This window comes from Lolium rigidum, chromosome 5 (genome assembly GCF_022539505.1).
Source record: "Lolium rigidum isolate FL_2022 chromosome 5, APGP_CSIRO_Lrig_0.1, whole genome shotgun sequence".
Classification (NCBI taxonomy): Eukaryota; Viridiplantae; Streptophyta; class Magnoliopsida; order Poales; family Poaceae; genus Lolium; species Lolium rigidum.
This window is the reverse complement of record NC_061512.1, coordinates 255,393,505-255,410,636: the sequence shown is the minus strand read 5'-3', so window position 1 is coordinate 255,410,636 and position 17,132 is coordinate 255,393,505. Positions and strand designations below refer to the sequence as shown.

Here is a 17,132-nt window from a genome sequence, read left to right as displayed (position 1 = left end):
ACGGGAATCAAACCAAATACTAACATTCAACACGTTGTCTTCTAATTTTTATATGCACTTATCGTATTGGAGGTGGAGAAATTAAATAGAAGAAGTTGTCAAAAAAAGAAATTAAATAGAAGAGAGATGATGGCTGGCACATTCCCAATACAATTTATGCTACTCACCCGTCTAGGTTTATAGGTCGAGGCATATCTCTAGATCATCAATTTAATCAACATAATACATGATATATATATTATAAAACATATATCACTAGAAACCGAGATTTATATTTTCTAATGGTATAAATTTTATGTTATTTATTTTATATTATATTTGAAAAATTAACGATCTAGAAATACATGCAAGACATGTAAACCCAAATGGAGAAAGTACATTCCATTATCTTGTCTAGGAAAGTTGAACGCAAAGTAGCAAAATCAGAATAGAACTATTTCTAAATACAGTAGGAATGCATGGCCATTTTAGCTGATCACTGCAGACGGGATTAATCTACATCAGGGGTGCGTACACACTGAAACACAGACCAGCGCGTCAGTTTCTTAATTTTATTTAATTTCTGTTATTCTAAGATTTTGTGAGAGTAAAAGCACATGAGGGTGGCAAAATCAGATTAGAACTATTTCTAAATAAAGTATGAATGCATGGCCATTTTACCTGATCACTGCACACGGGATTAATCTACATCAGGGCTAAGAGCATCTCCAGCCGTTGAGGCTCCCCAGGCTGAAATCCGGCGCTATTTAGCGCCGGATGGATGTAATTTTTGTCTGGAAGACCCATTTTTCCAGCGGCGAATCCAGGATGGATGAAAAGTTTTAACAAATAACGGCGAGTTCAGACAAAACAAGGCGAAATTTGTTTAAATATAAGGGGAATTTAAAGATTTTTTAACATATATAGGCAAGTTCGTACATATATAGGCCGAATTGGTACATATATTTGAATTCGGCTAGATGGAAACATAAACTAAAATTGAAAACGGCCTTCTACATGCCGAAATGGCGGTAGAAGGCCGTGTAGTCGCCGCCATCGTCGTCGCTCAAGTTGCCGGCGTCCTCGGCCGGCGGAGCCTCGTACCAACGGCTTGAGCCAGCACCAGGGTCGCCGCGTGGCGGCGTCGGCCGGTAGAGGTCATCGTTGCTGCTCTCCTCGAGCTTGATCAGCGGCACGGGCTTGGGCGCGACGTTCATTGCGGTGGCTGGTGCAGCGGCGCATTGCCGCGCGGCAGCCAAGTCCAGCAGGCGGCGCTGCTGCTCTGCCTCATGCCGCTCCTAGTCCCGCCTGGACCAGTCGAGCGCGGCGTCGGTGGGGAGCGCGTTGTCGGCGGGGACGAGGTTGTTGAGCGACCTGGCGATCGCCTCCGCCACCGCGACATCCTCAGCACGCTTAGCCCCCTCCTCGGCGAGCTGGGACGCGGCGGCGGCCTCCTTCTTAGATGACTTCCTCTTACGGCCGCGCGAGGGAGAAGAAGGTTGGTCGCGGATGACGCGGGCTCCGCTGCTGCGCCCTCTGGTCGGCGGTGGAGACGCCGGCTCCTTCTTGACGAAGGCCGGTGTCGAAGGCGGAGGAGCCGATCCGCCGGACCTGGACGCCGACCTCGACCTAGACGAGGAGGAGGACGGCGCCATCCTTCGCGGCATCCAGGAGCAACCGTGCCGACGCGACACCGTAGGTGCCACCGGCGGCGGCATCCCAGAACGAGGGAATTCCCACCCTCGATGTGCGCGAGCACATTCTCGAGGGTGCAGCTAGGCGCGCCCCACCAGCGGCGGCGGCCGACGACGTTGTTCCTAGCGGGAGGAGGAGGAGGTCCGTCGTACTGGGCGAGTTTGCGCACGTACCTTCGCCGGAAGAACTTCGTCCACTCTTCGTAGTTCTCCGGGAAGAAGCGCTCCTCCGCGCGCTGCTCGTCACTGAGGTTGACGAGCACCGCGTCGATCTTCGCTTCCAGGGCGGCGCGACCGATCGGCGGCGGCGGGATCGGGACGCTGCCCGCGCTGAGTCGCCAGCCTCCGGGCGCGCGGAAGTCTGCCGGTGCGGGGTAGCCGCCGCGTGTAGGAGCCGCCCATCCCATTGGTGGAGAGAGCGGCAGCCGAAGCCGTTGTTCGCCATTGATCGCCGCTAGCTCTCGCTCGATGAGATTGGGGAAGAGAGATGGTGTGAGAACAGGGAGACGACGTGGTGAATGCGGCCAGACTCGGTAGTTCCGCGATAAATAGAGGGCGACGCACGTGAAACCGAGATGACGGCATTAACTCCGCGTGGAAGCTACGTGTCCGGCGAAGACTGACCGGTGGCAGGCTTTTATAGCGCGCGGAAGACGGTGCGACGAGGACGACGATCGGACTTTCTCGCCGACAAGTCGGGGCCACCAGCCGCGCGGAAAGTTTTCTCGGCGTTTCCCGCGCTTTCGTTTCGTCATGACTCCCCGAGCGCTCCCCGTCCCACAAACCGTCCCCCAAAGGGATTTGGGGCGCGCCGGACAAAAAAACGTTCCCAGCCGCGCGCCCCAAAGGCCTTTTTTGTCCGGCGCGGCCCGATACGGTGTCCGGCGTCCCGAGCCCGTCCCCGTCCCACAGGGGACGCACCGGGCACGCCGGACACAACGAAATGAGAGGCGAGGAGGCGCGGGGCCGACCCGTCAGCGGCTCGGACGCTCAACCGCCACATACGTAGAGACGGTGCAGTTGACAGGAAGCGGAATCGTCGCATTGGCAACCGCGTCGACGACGCGCAACCCCGCCGGAATGGAGCGCCGACTCCTCGGAAGAGCAACCGCTGCTCTCTTCGACTTCTGCGCCGCCGTTCATCCGCGCTCAATAAGACCCGTACGTACGCCGTCATTCATCCAAGCCTCCATCCGACACCTCCAGCGACGATGAGCTACATCTCCCAGCTCCCGTCCGACACCTCCAGCGAGGGAAAGCCTGCTGGCTGGCGCCATTGGTGGGACAAAGCCAGGACTCCGAGCAGCGGCGACGATTCCCCGCCGCCAGTTGACAGCGAGGAGGAATGGCTGGGCTGGGAGGAGGAGGAAGAAGAGAGCGAGGCCGCGGCGGCGGCGGTGGCCCGTGCGAAGGCGAAGGCGGCCAAGGCGAAGGCTGCCAAGGCCAAGGCCGCCAAGGCCAAGGCCGCCAAGGCCAAGGCCAAGGCCAAGGCCAAGGCGCAGCCGACGAGCACCGGCGACGACGACGCGTCGAGCGCCGACACCGCCTCTTCGGAAGAGGTGACGAGCAGGAAGCGCCACCGCGATGACGACGACGAGGCAGGGCCATCAGCGAAGAAGAAGAAGTAGATAGTTTATATGTATTTAATTATATTTTTTCGAAGTTTTATATATAATTTGTTTATGTTCAGCCGATTTGAATATTATTAAATAGTTTCTTTCTAGCCAAAAAAATACTTTTAATGTTTGGGGGCGGCGTTTGGGGGACGCGGCTGGGGAGCGACGTCCCCCAAACGCGGCACGAACAAAACGCGTCCCCCAAACGCTCGATCCGGCGCGGTTTGGGGGACGGTTTGGGGGACGCGACTGGAGATGCTCTAAGCAGCACAATCTCGACATGGCCGCACACACAGAATGCCATTGCGCGTGGATGACATTCAGTTACGAATGAGACGGCGAAGCCGGCAGCTTGCTTTCTTGCTGATGAAAGGCTTTTCTTTTGTTGCTGATACGGGAAAGCTTAGTGGAAGCCAAGGGCTGTTGCGTTCGATAAGCAATGCCATTTTATTTTAGAGTAGCAATGCCATTCTTGGCAACAGGTATACTTCGGAACTCCACATGAAACCAGGGATCGATAAGACTAGTCACATCGAAGCAAATCAGTAGTAACACGCATATCAATCTACTACATCCATTCCGTGGATGAATTTTGACTGAAAAAATTGGGTAATGATCAGTGGCGGAGCGTGACCAAATGTAAAGAGGGGGCGAAATTCAATACTTTATCTGAAACTTTTGCTAATTTCAAAGCTATTTGTAACAGGCAACTAACGATTTTCATGCCTTCAAATGCACTTAAAATCTTTTTATAGGGAAAATGCACTTAATTAATATTCTCCGTTTCAATGAATAAGACCTATAAATTTAGTGAATAGTCAACATTTAAATTTGATGAATGTTATAAAAAATATTCTATAAACATTTACGGTGCCAAATCAATACTACCGTATCAGATTCACTATAAAATATATTTTCATAATATATTTGTTTCATTTTGTAGACGTTTATAAAATTTCAAAGATCCGTTTCCTGAATTTGCATAGAATTGACATACTGAGAATTTATATTTCAATTTTTAACCGCAAGAGGACTAGGCCCAAGATCCACCGATGGCCAGAAAGTAGAAAAAAAAAACATTAAGAATCAGTTGATCATCGTACATTAAAAAAAAACTAATTTTACTAGATTGGGACATTACTCAGCAGGCCCATCTCGTCAGACAGACAACTGATGTAGAAAATTGAGGCCGCTTTCTCGTTTCTCCCTTGTGCTAGATTGGAAATTAGTAAAACTCTAGGAGACATGCGATGCAGAGTTAGCCTAGAAAAACATTTGCAATAGTTATACCAACAAGGTGCTCCGTCCATGGTAATGATGCTAATTTTATACCAACAATTGTTATATATTTAGAGTAATTCTCGATCAAAGAAAAACACATCAAATGAGGATGCATTATTCATCGGAATAGAGGAAGTAGTATATGATACTAGATCTATATATAATGTGTGGTATTATGTACTACTCGTATCATTATCTTCTTTTATTTATTGGTTTGTAAAAATGTCAATGCAAAATTAGCTATACCTCCATAAATAGGTCTCGATGCTCCACAAGTTGTATAGACGGTCATAAACGAAGCGTAGTAGTGCACCGGTAGATAAACTGATCAGTAACCTACATATCTCACCTAACAACATCTGACCAACCGTGCAAAACCGTGCATGCAAATGGTGGGTAACTGCAGGGTCCGCAGATGGGTTCGATCTTTGATGTGAGTGAAATTAGTTGTAGTTGTAGTTGCAAGAAAAAACTATGTCATTTACGACTTCTTTTCGAACTAGAGTATGGCCTCTGGGTGTTTGCATCGAAGAGATACATGCATACTCCTTTATTTATTAATTATTCAACAAACGACTGAGAAAGAACATATATCACAAAACCCGAAGCGAATCGAACTTTAGAGTGAATGGTTGGACCCACTCGTTTCCTACACACAACAATGGGTGAAGATCATGTCAACATGGCCTTATATCCTGAAAATAACAAAACCCCTCCACCAACTAGGAACCAAGAACATCACATACCCAGAGATGCGCTCGAGGGAGACTAGACCCCTCTAGCCAGAACTTGTTCCAAATCGACGCCCCCAAGAGGGAGAATGACACCAAAAGTGTTTGTCGTCCGATACTCGAGACCCAGATCAAGGGAATATCCCTAGAACATCTATGCGGGGAAGGAGAGTCCCAACAATGTCTCCTTAAAAAAGGTAACGATGTCCACGGGCATCGCCATTGTCAGACTGACCAGAGTTTGAATCCCAAATCCGCCACGGGCATCTCAAAGACGGGTAGAAGGTAAGACACCAAAGACCAGGTCGCGTCACCAGATGAGTAAATCTCTGCTATTCGTCGGAATCCACTGTCATCATAGACCAGAGGCTAAAGCCACCACAGGGGAGGGTGTTGCACCCATTCCTCGCCATAGCTCTGCCTTGAGGAGGTCGACCACATGAGTCTGGGCGCCACCGCGAGCTTGAAGAGCCTCGATGGACGGCATCCCTGCAAAACTGAATACATCTCCCTGATCGCGTTGTTCCCACTTTCCAATTGTGCCTCCTCGACGATGGCCCACTCCGCCCGTAGGACACCTACAGGGTCCACCCGCTCTCAACCCCTGTCTTCGCCAGCTGGGCATGTCAGCCATCCCCGGCGCCGACAACGGCCCTAGGAGGAGATCGGCAGGTTTTTCGCTAGCTTAGGTGGGAGCCTCCGGAGATGGATAACAAAAATAGGTCTAAGTGTATCTATACAATAATTGTAGTGCGTCTCCGCGTGAACATGTAACATTAATGTTTCAATATTTATGAAATCCAACTCGATAGAACTATTAAATATTTCCTTAAATAGCAAGATGAGTAAATAAAATAAATAAATAGATATAAACCAGCCTTTTCCCCCTTTGCTTATAATAAAAACCCAACCTGAGAGGCAAAAAGGGAAATGAGAAGGGGAAAAGAGAGGAGAGGCAGAATTAGCCAAGGCGCGTCCACGGCAACCCATCCACCTATCACCATCAAAGCCCTGCAGCGCGAGGCGCAGCCGGCGAGGGCGAAGATGGCTCCGGCGCCGGCGCCGGTGCCCAAGATCAAGGGTGCGCTGGCGGTCGAGGCCTTCACGGCGTGTGAGCTCGAGGTGGCGGAGCAGCTCATCCAACTCAGCGAGAGCAGCGCGTCCTCGGGCACCCCGGGCGCCGCCCGGCGGGCCCCCGTGGGTTCCGGCGGCTCCTACTCCTCGCGCTCTGTGGATGCCCCGCCGGCGGCGGCCCCGGTCGTAGCCCTGGGCGGTTGCGTGGACTGGGAGGAGGATGAAGAGCACGAGGTTGCCGGGAGGCAGCGCAGGGTGAGGCGCTACCGGCTGATCGTGGAGATCTATGCCGCGACGGAGGAAACTGGAGGGCGCACCGGCCGGAAGAACAAGAAGAAGTAGACGACGAGGTGTATAGAGTGAGGAATCTCCTTGTAATTATCGTAATTGCTGGGGGGTAGCTCGTAGTTTGAGCTCGCAGTCCTCTCTCCTTCCTCCTGGCCGTAGAGGAGTCGCCATCGATCTCGCTTGTAAAAGCTTCATCTTCTCAATAAGACTTGCTTTGGTTGGAGCTCTGTCCCTGTTCATCCATGGCGGGTTCTGAATTCTGAACTGTTTTTTAGTTATAGTCTGTACCGTGTATGTAGCTGGACGGGCGCCTGGGCTGGATCTGGCTCGATTTCTCGGTCGGTCGACGGCGCCTCTGCTTATGTACGATCTCCGCCGTGATCAGATCGGCTCCAGCCCTGGATTTGGTGGGGTAGCTCGCCTACTCTGTGCGGCGCCGCGCGCGCGTGCATGCAGTCCTTGCAATTAACTATTCATAGCCGCGCGCACGTGAGCGCGATTCGATCATTCGATCTAGTGAATTTTGAGCTGTGATTGTTTGATTTGAGATTTGGTCGGGCAGCAGCAAGACCCACACACTGCTCTGGATCGAAGTCCAGTTCCCGGCGTGCAGCTGATCAGAATTTCTTAGGACATTGGACTGTAGATCGGCAGAAACGGTGCAAGAGCCGGAGCGGCCGGCCGGCTCGGGCGGTCATACTGTCATAGCCTGCTCCGATGCAAGTCGTGTTGGTTTAGCCATCTATCGAGGAGAGTTCTGTTTTCTTGCATGCACCAAGACTAGATGTGGAGCAGCTGCTAGCAGAGCCAGAGACAATATAATGGTGGGGGCGAATGGAATGGTTAATTTCCTAACATAACCAGATTGTCATTTGATCAATGGGGTGGTGCATGCATGTGACTCACAGAGTGAGCGACGATTGTCATTAGATCATTCAGTAAGATCGATCACCCGGAAGGTCGTACCGAGGCAAGCTCAAAGCAGTTCGTCATTGCGTCTGCAAGATCTAGCACAGACGATGCATGCATGATAATTCTCAGCGCCACCTAGACACTGTGTGATCGATCGGTGTAGGGACGATGGCTCCGTGGAACTGGCCATATGGTAAGTATAATTTGATAACTTGTGCTTCGAAAACGCAGGTTCTAGCTATGGCGGGGAGAAAAATAAAGAAAGAAACGGAGTTGCTTACTACCTATAAACTATGTTCTTGGTGACATGGCCCAGATTGGCAGCTCACACACACCATCATAGCACAATCTGGGGGCTAGGTTGCTAGAAAAACAATGTTTGTCTATGGAGAACTAAGGAGTTCAATCTGTTTTTACTGGATTGCTAGTATTTTGTTTTTTAAGTTTGATGAAGCAAGAGATATATTTTAGATTATGTTACATTGGCTAGAACGAAAATAATTCTGTTACAAATATACATCTTCCTAAGGACCAAAATGTTTTTCTCTAAGATGTACTATATATACATAGATGGAAGATTGGCAATGATAATGGTGGAAATTGTGGCAAGATGTCTGGCTTGGTGATTCATGCATTTTTTTAATTCAATATTGGGAGTTGTATAATGTTAAGGAGTTGTATGATATTGCGATATTGTGAAAACCGTTGGGTATAAGATTGCTACAATTATCTGCGTTTAGGTATCAGATAACTTTGCATCACTGCCAAAAAAATTCATTTTGGTGCTCTAAAGTATTTTTTTGGATATAAGAAATATATCTCTATTATTAATTTCAGAAGAAAAAGTGGAGTACAACGTACGTGTTTTGGGCTGGTGTGGCGTGTGTATTCTACAGTGACGTGTTTTGGGCGGGTGTGGCTTGTGTATTCTACAATGACGATGTTTGCTTTCCCGGCACTCAACATTTACGATGTAGATATTGTATTGGGAGATTAATGCAGATAAGATCCAAATGTTAGGTTGGTCGCTCACACAAAATTACACGTGGAATGGTAGATAGCGACCCAGAAAAATGTCATGGGGATGATGGACACCGCTCTAGCACGGCGCTCTCTCCTCCGTTGATTCATAGCAGAAAAGTGAAATCTTTTGTTTTCTATAGAACATGTAACGGATGGGAATCAACAGAAAACTTTGTAACATATGCTTTTGGGTTGAGAATTCTCCAAACATGGATGAAGCTCGATGTACAATCTAACAAATGTTTAGCTAATTTCCAACACTTTGCTTCTAAACTTCCAGAACGTATTCGCCAACACAACTTTCCAAATGTGTGTGAGCCTCTCATCCAGAGCCGCTTACTAGCAGGGGTAAAGCATGTACACAAATACACAACATTTGGGTTGAGATTCATCAAACCTTCATAGGCTATTCTTTATGATTGATCATTATTAAAATATTAGACCATGAGAGATAGAGTTAACCCAATGGTCTTCTCATCTTGCTCCACTTCTACTTGTCAGGTAGCCACCTCTAAGCTCCAAGCGCTCTAAAAGCCGTGATGCAGGAATTGAAGAACCATTTTCAACTCTCCAGAATAATAGCTTGGAACTATGGGTGTATTCATATACCTTTTTCTCTACAATTATGTTCGGAAAATGTTAGATAACAATATGGCACAAGCCTTCACATGAAATAGCCTAGCCCTCCTCTCCTGCTTTAAAAAAACGATCATGTGGGTGATATTGCACCATCCCTTCTATTTGACAAGGGTCTTGTCAAATACCCAACTCCAAACTTATGGATTTCAAATGAAACAAAGATTAGTTTATTTTTCATCATCATTTGGATTGGAAGAGATAAATGTAAGTAGATAAATGATTTGTGATAGTCATGTAATTCTTTGTTTGAAGGAATTATATATGATTTTTGAAAAATTGTGTCCCTTAATTTTTATTACAGGACCTATTTTGTTTTGTAGGAATTATTTCCGGTGTCCATTGTGTATGCAATTTCAACGCATATTTTTATTGAGCCGAATCTCGTATAAATTTTAATTTTATTTCTATGATAACCATGGCATATAGATGCTATTTAGAAAAGTGTCCACATTTTATTTTGCGATGCAACCAGCAGGTAAGTTATGTTACGCATTCTTGCATTTTCAGTTTACAGTATGATTTAGCATGCTACATGAAATTATAATTCCTATGTTACTTTACTTATTTAGTTGGACTTCTAGAATGTTTCGAACTAAAGAAACAAAAGGCTCACACTTGGTAAGAAGTACGTGTTACGCGAGGTTGAAAATACTAAACTGGTCCCCGGACTCAAAATTTGGACCACCATCCCAACATTCTTTGGATATGCAGCCAACAAGGCTTGTGTGCACGCATTTTCTAAATACTAGTATCAACAAACATATTTGTAAGTTTTGTAAAATGTTGGGGGGTGGGGGGAATAGGCACATTAATCTTGAGTTTAAACTTATCTTTTTTTCTAAAGCAATATGATTAGTTGCTAAGTTTATCGGAAATGAGAATGATATAGTTTAAGCTTGAAAATATATTAGCTTCTCTATGAGTAAGTCAGGAAAGATGATTTCTACTGGTTCTGAGATCTTACGGCAAAACATATGAAACTCGAACATATAAAGGTGCACAATCAGAATAAACACACAAAAAAAGTATGATGATTGTAACCATTTGAGTCTAAGTTAGGCTTAACGGAAACGCTCTATGGATTAAAATCCTAGTAATTTAATAATAGCTTGTTTGAATCCAAATTTTCCTATTTGTGCATATGCAAGACCATAATCTCATACGTACTGTTTCTTATTTTCGAGAGAGAGAAAAAAAGCAACCTTACTTAAGCCATGCAGGTGAAGTGAGCGATAACGACCAAGCCAACGTTGCAACTTGCAGCTATCCCGGGATGCGAAAGCAACCTATAAAACATGCCCCAAAAGTCCAAAGTCGTCGCCCCTAGCTAGCAGTCCCAGCGAATCATGGCCGCCACCGCCATGATCATACTGCTTCTCCTTGCCGCCGCGTCTCCACGCCACGGCGGCGCGACAGAGTACACTGTGGGCGACTCCGATGGGTGGACCATCGGCCCCAACTACGACGCCTGGTCACAGCAGTACAACTTAAACGCCGGCGACACGCTCGGTACGTCAGCACGCCGGTGCAATTCTCTGTGTCTACCTAGTCGATCCAGCACGGGGTGACAACCTGTAAAAAATCATCAATATATCCACTGGTCGTTGTAGCGTTCAACTACGTGCCGGTGCTGCACGATGTGTACCAGGTGACGCAGGACGCGTTCCGGACGTGCCAGCCGGCGGCGGGGCAGACGGTGCGCATGTGGGCGTCCGGGAGCGACGTCGTCGAACTCGCAGCGCCGGGGGACTACTACTTCCTCTGCAACGCCCCCGGACACTGCTTCGGCGGCATGAAGATCTCCGTTTCCGTGGCCACGCCGCCCCCGCCTCCTCCGTCGTCGCCACCCACGCCTCCATTTCTGCCACCTCCCACGCCGGTGTTGCCGCCGCCGCCGCCGCCGAGCCCAGACGCCGTGGCCACGCCACCCTCGCCTCTGCCTCCCCCTCCTCCCCCGACAGCCTTGCCAACGCCCGCGCCTCTACCGCCGAGCTCCGGCGCGTCGTTGCAAGGCCGGCTCGACGTGGCGGGTATTTCATGTCTCGCTGTGACCGGGTTGTGGATTATCTTTCCATGCTGGAGTTGATGGAATAGGTCCGAGAGTTGACTTTGCATCGTCTTACCTTATTCCCAGTTTGGTGTTGAGTTTTTGGTCGGTTGAAAAAACGGATTTGCTAAATTCCGGTCACCTGAGAATAAATCTCAGTCGATGGTACAGCCATCTGATATGGGTGCTTGTGCTGTGAAGTGAAGTCACAGGGCACATCCGTACGCAAAGGCTTGTGCAGTTGTTATCCATGGGCCTTTTTTTCTTTGCTGCGTGCAAGTCGGGCTGCTTCCCGCAGGCTTCGGGATAGTTTCGGGATGGGCTTCTTGTATTTATGTACTCCCTTCGATCTATAACAAGGGTTGGAGTTTTAGTTCAAATATGTTCTAGTAATTTAAACTGAAATCTGGACAGTTACTATGTATCAAGGGATTATCCTTTGTTGTTGAAGTCACTGCAGGTCAACCGACATGTTGGAGTGATTGTTGTCGCTTGGGTATATATAGATGCAAGTAGGTCGAAGTTAGGCCATGTACAATGTGGTGCCGGTTCATTCTGAAACGTTGTCAGAGTTTGAATCGATCTCCAATTCCCACTATGTGTAGAACCGCATCAAAGTCTAGCAATGGGGTCCAGCTTAGATAAAGTAATGTTCTTTTACTCCCTTTCTAATCCTTTGGCTTGGATGGACCTACCATTTTCTGCCCATGCATGATCATATCGTTGGAAATACCATTATTTAATTGCAATGAACCGAATCAAGAAGTTGAGTCGCTTTTTTTGTCAGACAGGATGTATCCATGCTCTACTATGTATCGAACCGGTTCCAAAGCCAAAATGAATCGCTTTTTACATACATAGTGGATGGTCTTAGTGTATCTTCTACAGGAAATTCATTTTAGCACGCGGGTGCATATGAACCCCTTGTGTGAAAAAATAATTTTGAATGATAAGAATTCTGAAATAAAATTCCACACGCACATCAAGATATTTTATGTCCGTACACAAGTTTATGGGAAAAATAACATTTTATATGTCTCGTGTAAAAAAACAAATTTTGATGCTCTAACATGTCTATTTACGTGACATATTTTTTTATCTTTTTTTACACAGGTCACATAAAATGTTTTTTTTTCTAAAAACTTGATTATGAACATAGAATGTCTGGATGTGCAAGCGAAAGTTTACTCCGACTTTTTTTTACATATTTGTTTTTTGATGCATTTTAATAATAGGTGCATATAGACCTATCAGCGAATTAAAACACCACCTCCCGTGAAAACATACAGTATTGGAATCCAAATTGCCATATTTTTGCATAATATGCAAGATAATAATCGGGTACTGTTTTTTCTTTCCAAGGAAAAGCATAATTAAGCCAGACATGTTGGCAAGTGAGTGATAACGACCAAGCCAATCGGTTGGAGACTTGGAGGTTGCAACTTGCAAAGGCACCTGATGGAAGTACACCACCTAACTTCTGCGAAAACATATCTCGGACTCAGAAAGTCCATAGTCGTCGCCCCCCTACGCACACACGCCTCTTAGCTAGCAAGTCCCCGCGCGCCAATCATGGCCGCCACCGCCATCCTACTGCTTCTCCTTGCGGCCGCGGCAGCGGCTCCACGGGACGCCGGCGCGACGGAGTACGCGGTGGGCGACTCCGGTGGGTGGACCATCGGCCCCAACTACCTCGCTTGGTCGCAGAAGTACAACTTCACCGCCGGCGACACGCTCGGTACGTCGGTGCAGTTCTAGTCAATCCCCTATACTATCCAGGATATGCTTTCAGTCGCCTTGACGCTGCGGCCGGCCGGCCGGTGTGCAGCGTTCAACTACGTGCCGGGGCAGCACGACGTGTACCAGGTGACGCAGGACGCGTTCCGGACGTGCGAGCCGGCGCCGGGGCAGACGCTGCGCATGTGGGCGTCGGGGAGCGACGTCGCCGACCTCGCCGCGCCGGGGGACTACTACTTCCTCTGCAACATCACGGGGCACTGCCTCGGCGGCATGAAGTTCACCGTCGCCGTGGGCGCGCCACCGCCTCCTCCTCCTCCCCCGCCTCCCCCGCCGGCGTTGCCGACGCCCGCGCCGCCGCCGCCGAGCTCCCGTGCCTCGTTGTCCGGGAGGCTGGCGTGGCCGGACGTGGCGGGGATTTCCTGCCTTGCTGTCATCGGGTTGTGGTTTGGCTTGCTGTCGTGACGGTGATGGAATGGATCACACCTTTGACTTTGCATCCTCTTCTCAGTTTGGTGTTGATTTTTTTTGTCGATTTTTTTTGTCAGTTAATAGCATCTCTCGTAGCCCGTAAATAGTCAAATTGAAGAGCGGAAGTACGGTTCACCGATCTCGTGTTTATGGGTCGATGGACTCGTGAATCTGGTTGATCAACGGCGACGGCGGAGACGGCCGGCACGTGTAGCGATTCCGTCCTCCGATGGCAGATCCCAGCCGAGAGGAAGATCAACCCTAACCCCACCACGCTGATCGATGCGTCCGCACTAGAGTTTCAAAACAGAAGGCATGCAGGAGGTGGGAGGGGACTTAGGCGAATTAGATCTTAACCGCTCATGTGATCTCTTGTTTTTTTTTCAAGACGCATATATACCGTATCAATACAGACAAGTATACATGGGCTGAATCGGTTGACCCAACGCGAAAAAAAATAAAAAATAATCCTCAACTTCACTTAGGGAGAGCACGGGAGCAGGACTCCACGAGTTCATCTAACACATGATCATTGAGATAATAGAAAACCATAAGTTCAAATCGTGGGGAGGCGGCGACTACCAAGGTGACGATAGCAGCGGCAACGATGACAACCGTCAGGAAGGAAGAAGACGAAAAGAAAGAACACGACTTGATCTTAGACTTGGTGGTGTAGATTGGTCGGCTTTAATTCTGAGTAGGAGCAGACAAATAGCAAAGTCACACGGTCTTGTTCGCCGCGTGAAGTGAGCTTGCTGATAGGCTGATCGTACAAGAACCGTACACGGATGATCGTACGTATAGCAGGGCTCCACAGAGAAACTACACGTTTCAGCCTGAGATTTAGGCCTCAAGAACCACACTAGTAACTAGTTACCCTCGGTATATACTCCGTATATCATTTGTCAATCGCACCCTCAACCTGACCCGGTGCTCATTTCACCATAAGATCATCAGACAAAGCTAGTACTATTAATTACAGTTTTACCAAAGAGCATTATTCGGGAACTAAAATTTCAACGAAATTTCCGCGTGTGTCCTGAAATATAAATTTCTGGAATAGATTCAGGCCTAATTCAAATAAATTCAAATTTTGCTGAATTTCTTTAATTTTTTGTATAGAATTTGGACTAAACAATTCCAAAGTAATTTCTGCAAAATCCTAAATTTCTGAAATTTGGACGACTTTGGTAGGTCTCGAATTTTTTTATCAAACCGAAATTCCAAACCCCGTGACTAGCCTACATGCAACCCATCATTCATTAACTTGACGATCCAACGATGGCCATCTCCACCTCGATAACGCAGTGAGATTCCACTATGTAGCCTCTTGACTGGTCCCGGAGCATGCTGAGCGGGCAAAAGTTTGAAAATCCCCATCGGCGTTTACCCTGATATACCACTAGTCCTGCATAATGGCACCAAGGTAACATAAATATAGGTTATCAGCCAAGATCAAACCGCGCGGAGAACAAACAAATAGGAGATATATATGGTTCACCTATGGTTTTACTGAAGTGGTCTATCCCATACTTCTGGTCGACGATGGACACAACAAGGTCCACCGCCTGCCCAGGCTTGAGAGGGGGGTCGTCCTCCGGGGCGTCCAGGTACATGTACAAGGAGAGGCAACCAGTGCTGTATTGGTCACCATGTGGATATATGCCGAGGTACCTGAGAATAATACACGGGTTCAATTCTTCTAGAGAGACCAACTGAAATAAATCAAGACAACATATAAAATTGAAGGCTAATATGGTGATGGAAAAATCAAATTCAGTTGATATAGCTAAAATGACAACTGAGAAAATACCTGTGTTGCACATATATCAACCTAGCAGTGGATGAAGATAAAAAAAGCCTGTTGGCGTAATAAAATTTATACTAAGAAAATCTCCTGGGCACTATGAAACTAGTAATGAAACTTAGTAGTATGTTAAGTTAAGAGACTCTGAGACAGATCGGTACCATTTATGTCCAAGTTCAAGCTTGTTTGGTGTAATAAAATTTATACTAAGAAAACTATGAAACTAGTAATAAAATTTATACTAAGAAAATCTCCTCGGTCGCCGGCATGGTGTGGTGGCGGCGGCGCCCGCTCCGGCCATCTACGGCACTGCTGCAGGCGGCGGTGGCGGCCAGGGCTCCTCGGTGAACTCCAGCGGCGGACGGCCATGGCTGCGGGTAGGCGGGCCAGATCTGAGCCCATCTGGGCTTGGTCGGGTTGTGTACACCTGCATCTCTGGCGTCCCTGTTGCTTGTCGGCGGTGCTCATGGGTCTGATCTACAGCATGAGGAAGGTTGGGCGGTGGCGGTTTCCTCTTTCGTCGGAGGGGATCGGCCAGTTTCGTGGCTATTTTGGCGGGTTTCGCGATCCGTCATCTAGTCCCCAATGGCGAGACGTGGCTGCCGGTGAAAACCGGCCTTGACTGCGAGTCATGACGGACGATGGCGGCGCCTGTTCGTCGCATCCTTGTTGAAGGCATTGTTCCCGCAGCTGCGTTTGTCCCGGACGGCGACGTGGCTGCCGGTGAAAACCGGTCTTGACTGCAGTCATGGCGGACGATGGCGGCGCCTGTTCGTCGCATCCTTGTTGAAGGCATTGTTCCTGCAGCTACATTCGTCTGGGCTGCTCCGGGGGAAACCCCAGACTCGGGTCTCCCGGATCGAACGATGGCGGCGCGCAACGCCGTTCTCCCTGTTGGGGGTATCGTTTTTGGAGCAGACAACGGATGGCGGTGGTGCTGAGGTGGAGCGGTGTGCTTTTGCTGTGTCGGCGTCGTCGAGTCGCCATGGCATGGTGCAGTGGTGTCTCGGGACGGATGCAGTGTGACGGACACGCGCAGGATGGTGGAGTCGTCTGGCGCCGTGGCGGCATCGATGGCAGGCCTGGCATGGTCAATGCGATGTTCTCTCTTAAGATGGAGTCGAGGAAGACGGCGGTAGCAACTTCTACGGCATGTGCGTTGACGTATGCTGAGAGTCTGCTTGACTGGATGTGCTTCTCATCTGCTATTGGGCGGCCTGGGAAGGCATTTGGTTTTTGGTTGATGTGAGTTGGTGAATTGTCACCCCCTTCATCCCTCTGTAGGTTTAGCGAGGTGGCTTCGAGTTTGATCTTTTGTATTGCTCTTGTAAGGTGTTGTGAATAATCTAATAAAAAAAGCCGTGTGCATCCTTTGGATGCAGAAGCTGGGGCGATATTTCCCCCATTTCGAAAAAAAAACTATGAAACTAGTAATGAAACTTAGTAGTATGTTAAGTAGGTGTTTTGGCACATGGGAGCATATGCTCCCTTTATTTTGAAATGCATGTTACATACATTTTCAAATTTCAAAAAATTGAAACGAAAAATTCGAGCGTACATCTTCACGTGCTACACACTCACAAAGTTGTTTCATAAAAATCCGACTTGTCGTGTGACGTGTGTAAAAAAGACAAAATTCAATGCTGAAAATAAAGCTTTTCAGGAGATAAATTTTCTCTTTTTTACACAGACCACAAAACATATTGGTTCATCGCGAAACTTGACGAACGTACATATATTGTGGAGATGTACATGTAGAATTTTTTGTCAAAATTTTTCGACATTTCGAAATATAACTTTTTGATAGAGGGAGCATATGCACCCGGGAGCCGA

General features: G+C 48.1%; 2 protein-coding genes across 2 annotated transcripts; both read left to right on the top strand.

Moving 5' to 3' along the window:
- The first annotated feature begins 10,583 nt into the window (after positions 1 to 10,583).
- On the top strand, positions 10,584 to 11,323 carry LOC124657485 (basic blue protein-like). Its single transcript, XM_047196030.1, has 3 exons — positions 10,584 to 10,746; positions 10,848 to 11,075; positions 11,181 to 11,323. Exons 1-3 carry the CDS (start codon positions 10,584 to 10,586, stop codon positions 11,321 to 11,323), a joined length of 534 nt encoding a protein of 177 aa, XP_047051986.1.
- A 1,478-nt stretch (positions 11,324 to 12,801) lies between these two features.
- Positions 12,802 to 13,586, top strand: LOC124651766 (basic blue protein-like). The gene is made up of 2 exons (XM_047190804.1): positions 12,802 to 13,022; positions 13,113 to 13,586. Exons 1-2 carry the CDS (start codon positions 12,857 to 12,859, stop codon positions 13,484 to 13,486), a joined length of 540 nt encoding a protein of 179 aa, XP_047046760.1. The 5' UTR covers positions 12,802 to 12,856; the 3' UTR covers positions 13,487 to 13,586.
- Positions 13,587 to 17,132: the final 3,546 nt, after the last annotated feature.

Coding starts and splice junctions, on each gene's coding strand:
- LOC124651766 (XM_047190804.1), top strand. CDS start 12,857: ATGGCCGCCACCGCCATCCTACTGCTTCTCCTTGCGGCCGCGGCAGCG. Junction 13,023..13,112: donor CACCGCCGGCGACACGCTCG/GTACGTCGGTGC, acceptor GCCGGTGTGCAG/CGTTCAACTACGTGCCGGGG.
- LOC124657485 (XM_047196030.1), top strand. CDS start 10,584: ATGGCCGCCACCGCCATGATCATACTGCTTCTCCTTGCCGCCGCGTCT. Junction 10,747..10,847: donor AAACGCCGGCGACACGCTCG/GTACGTCAGCAC, acceptor TGGTCGTTGTAG/CGTTCAACTACGTGCCGGTG. Junction 11,076..11,180: donor GCCGCCCCCGCCTCCTCCGT/CGTCGCCACCCA, acceptor CGCCTCTGCCTC/CCCCTCCTCCCCCGACAGCC.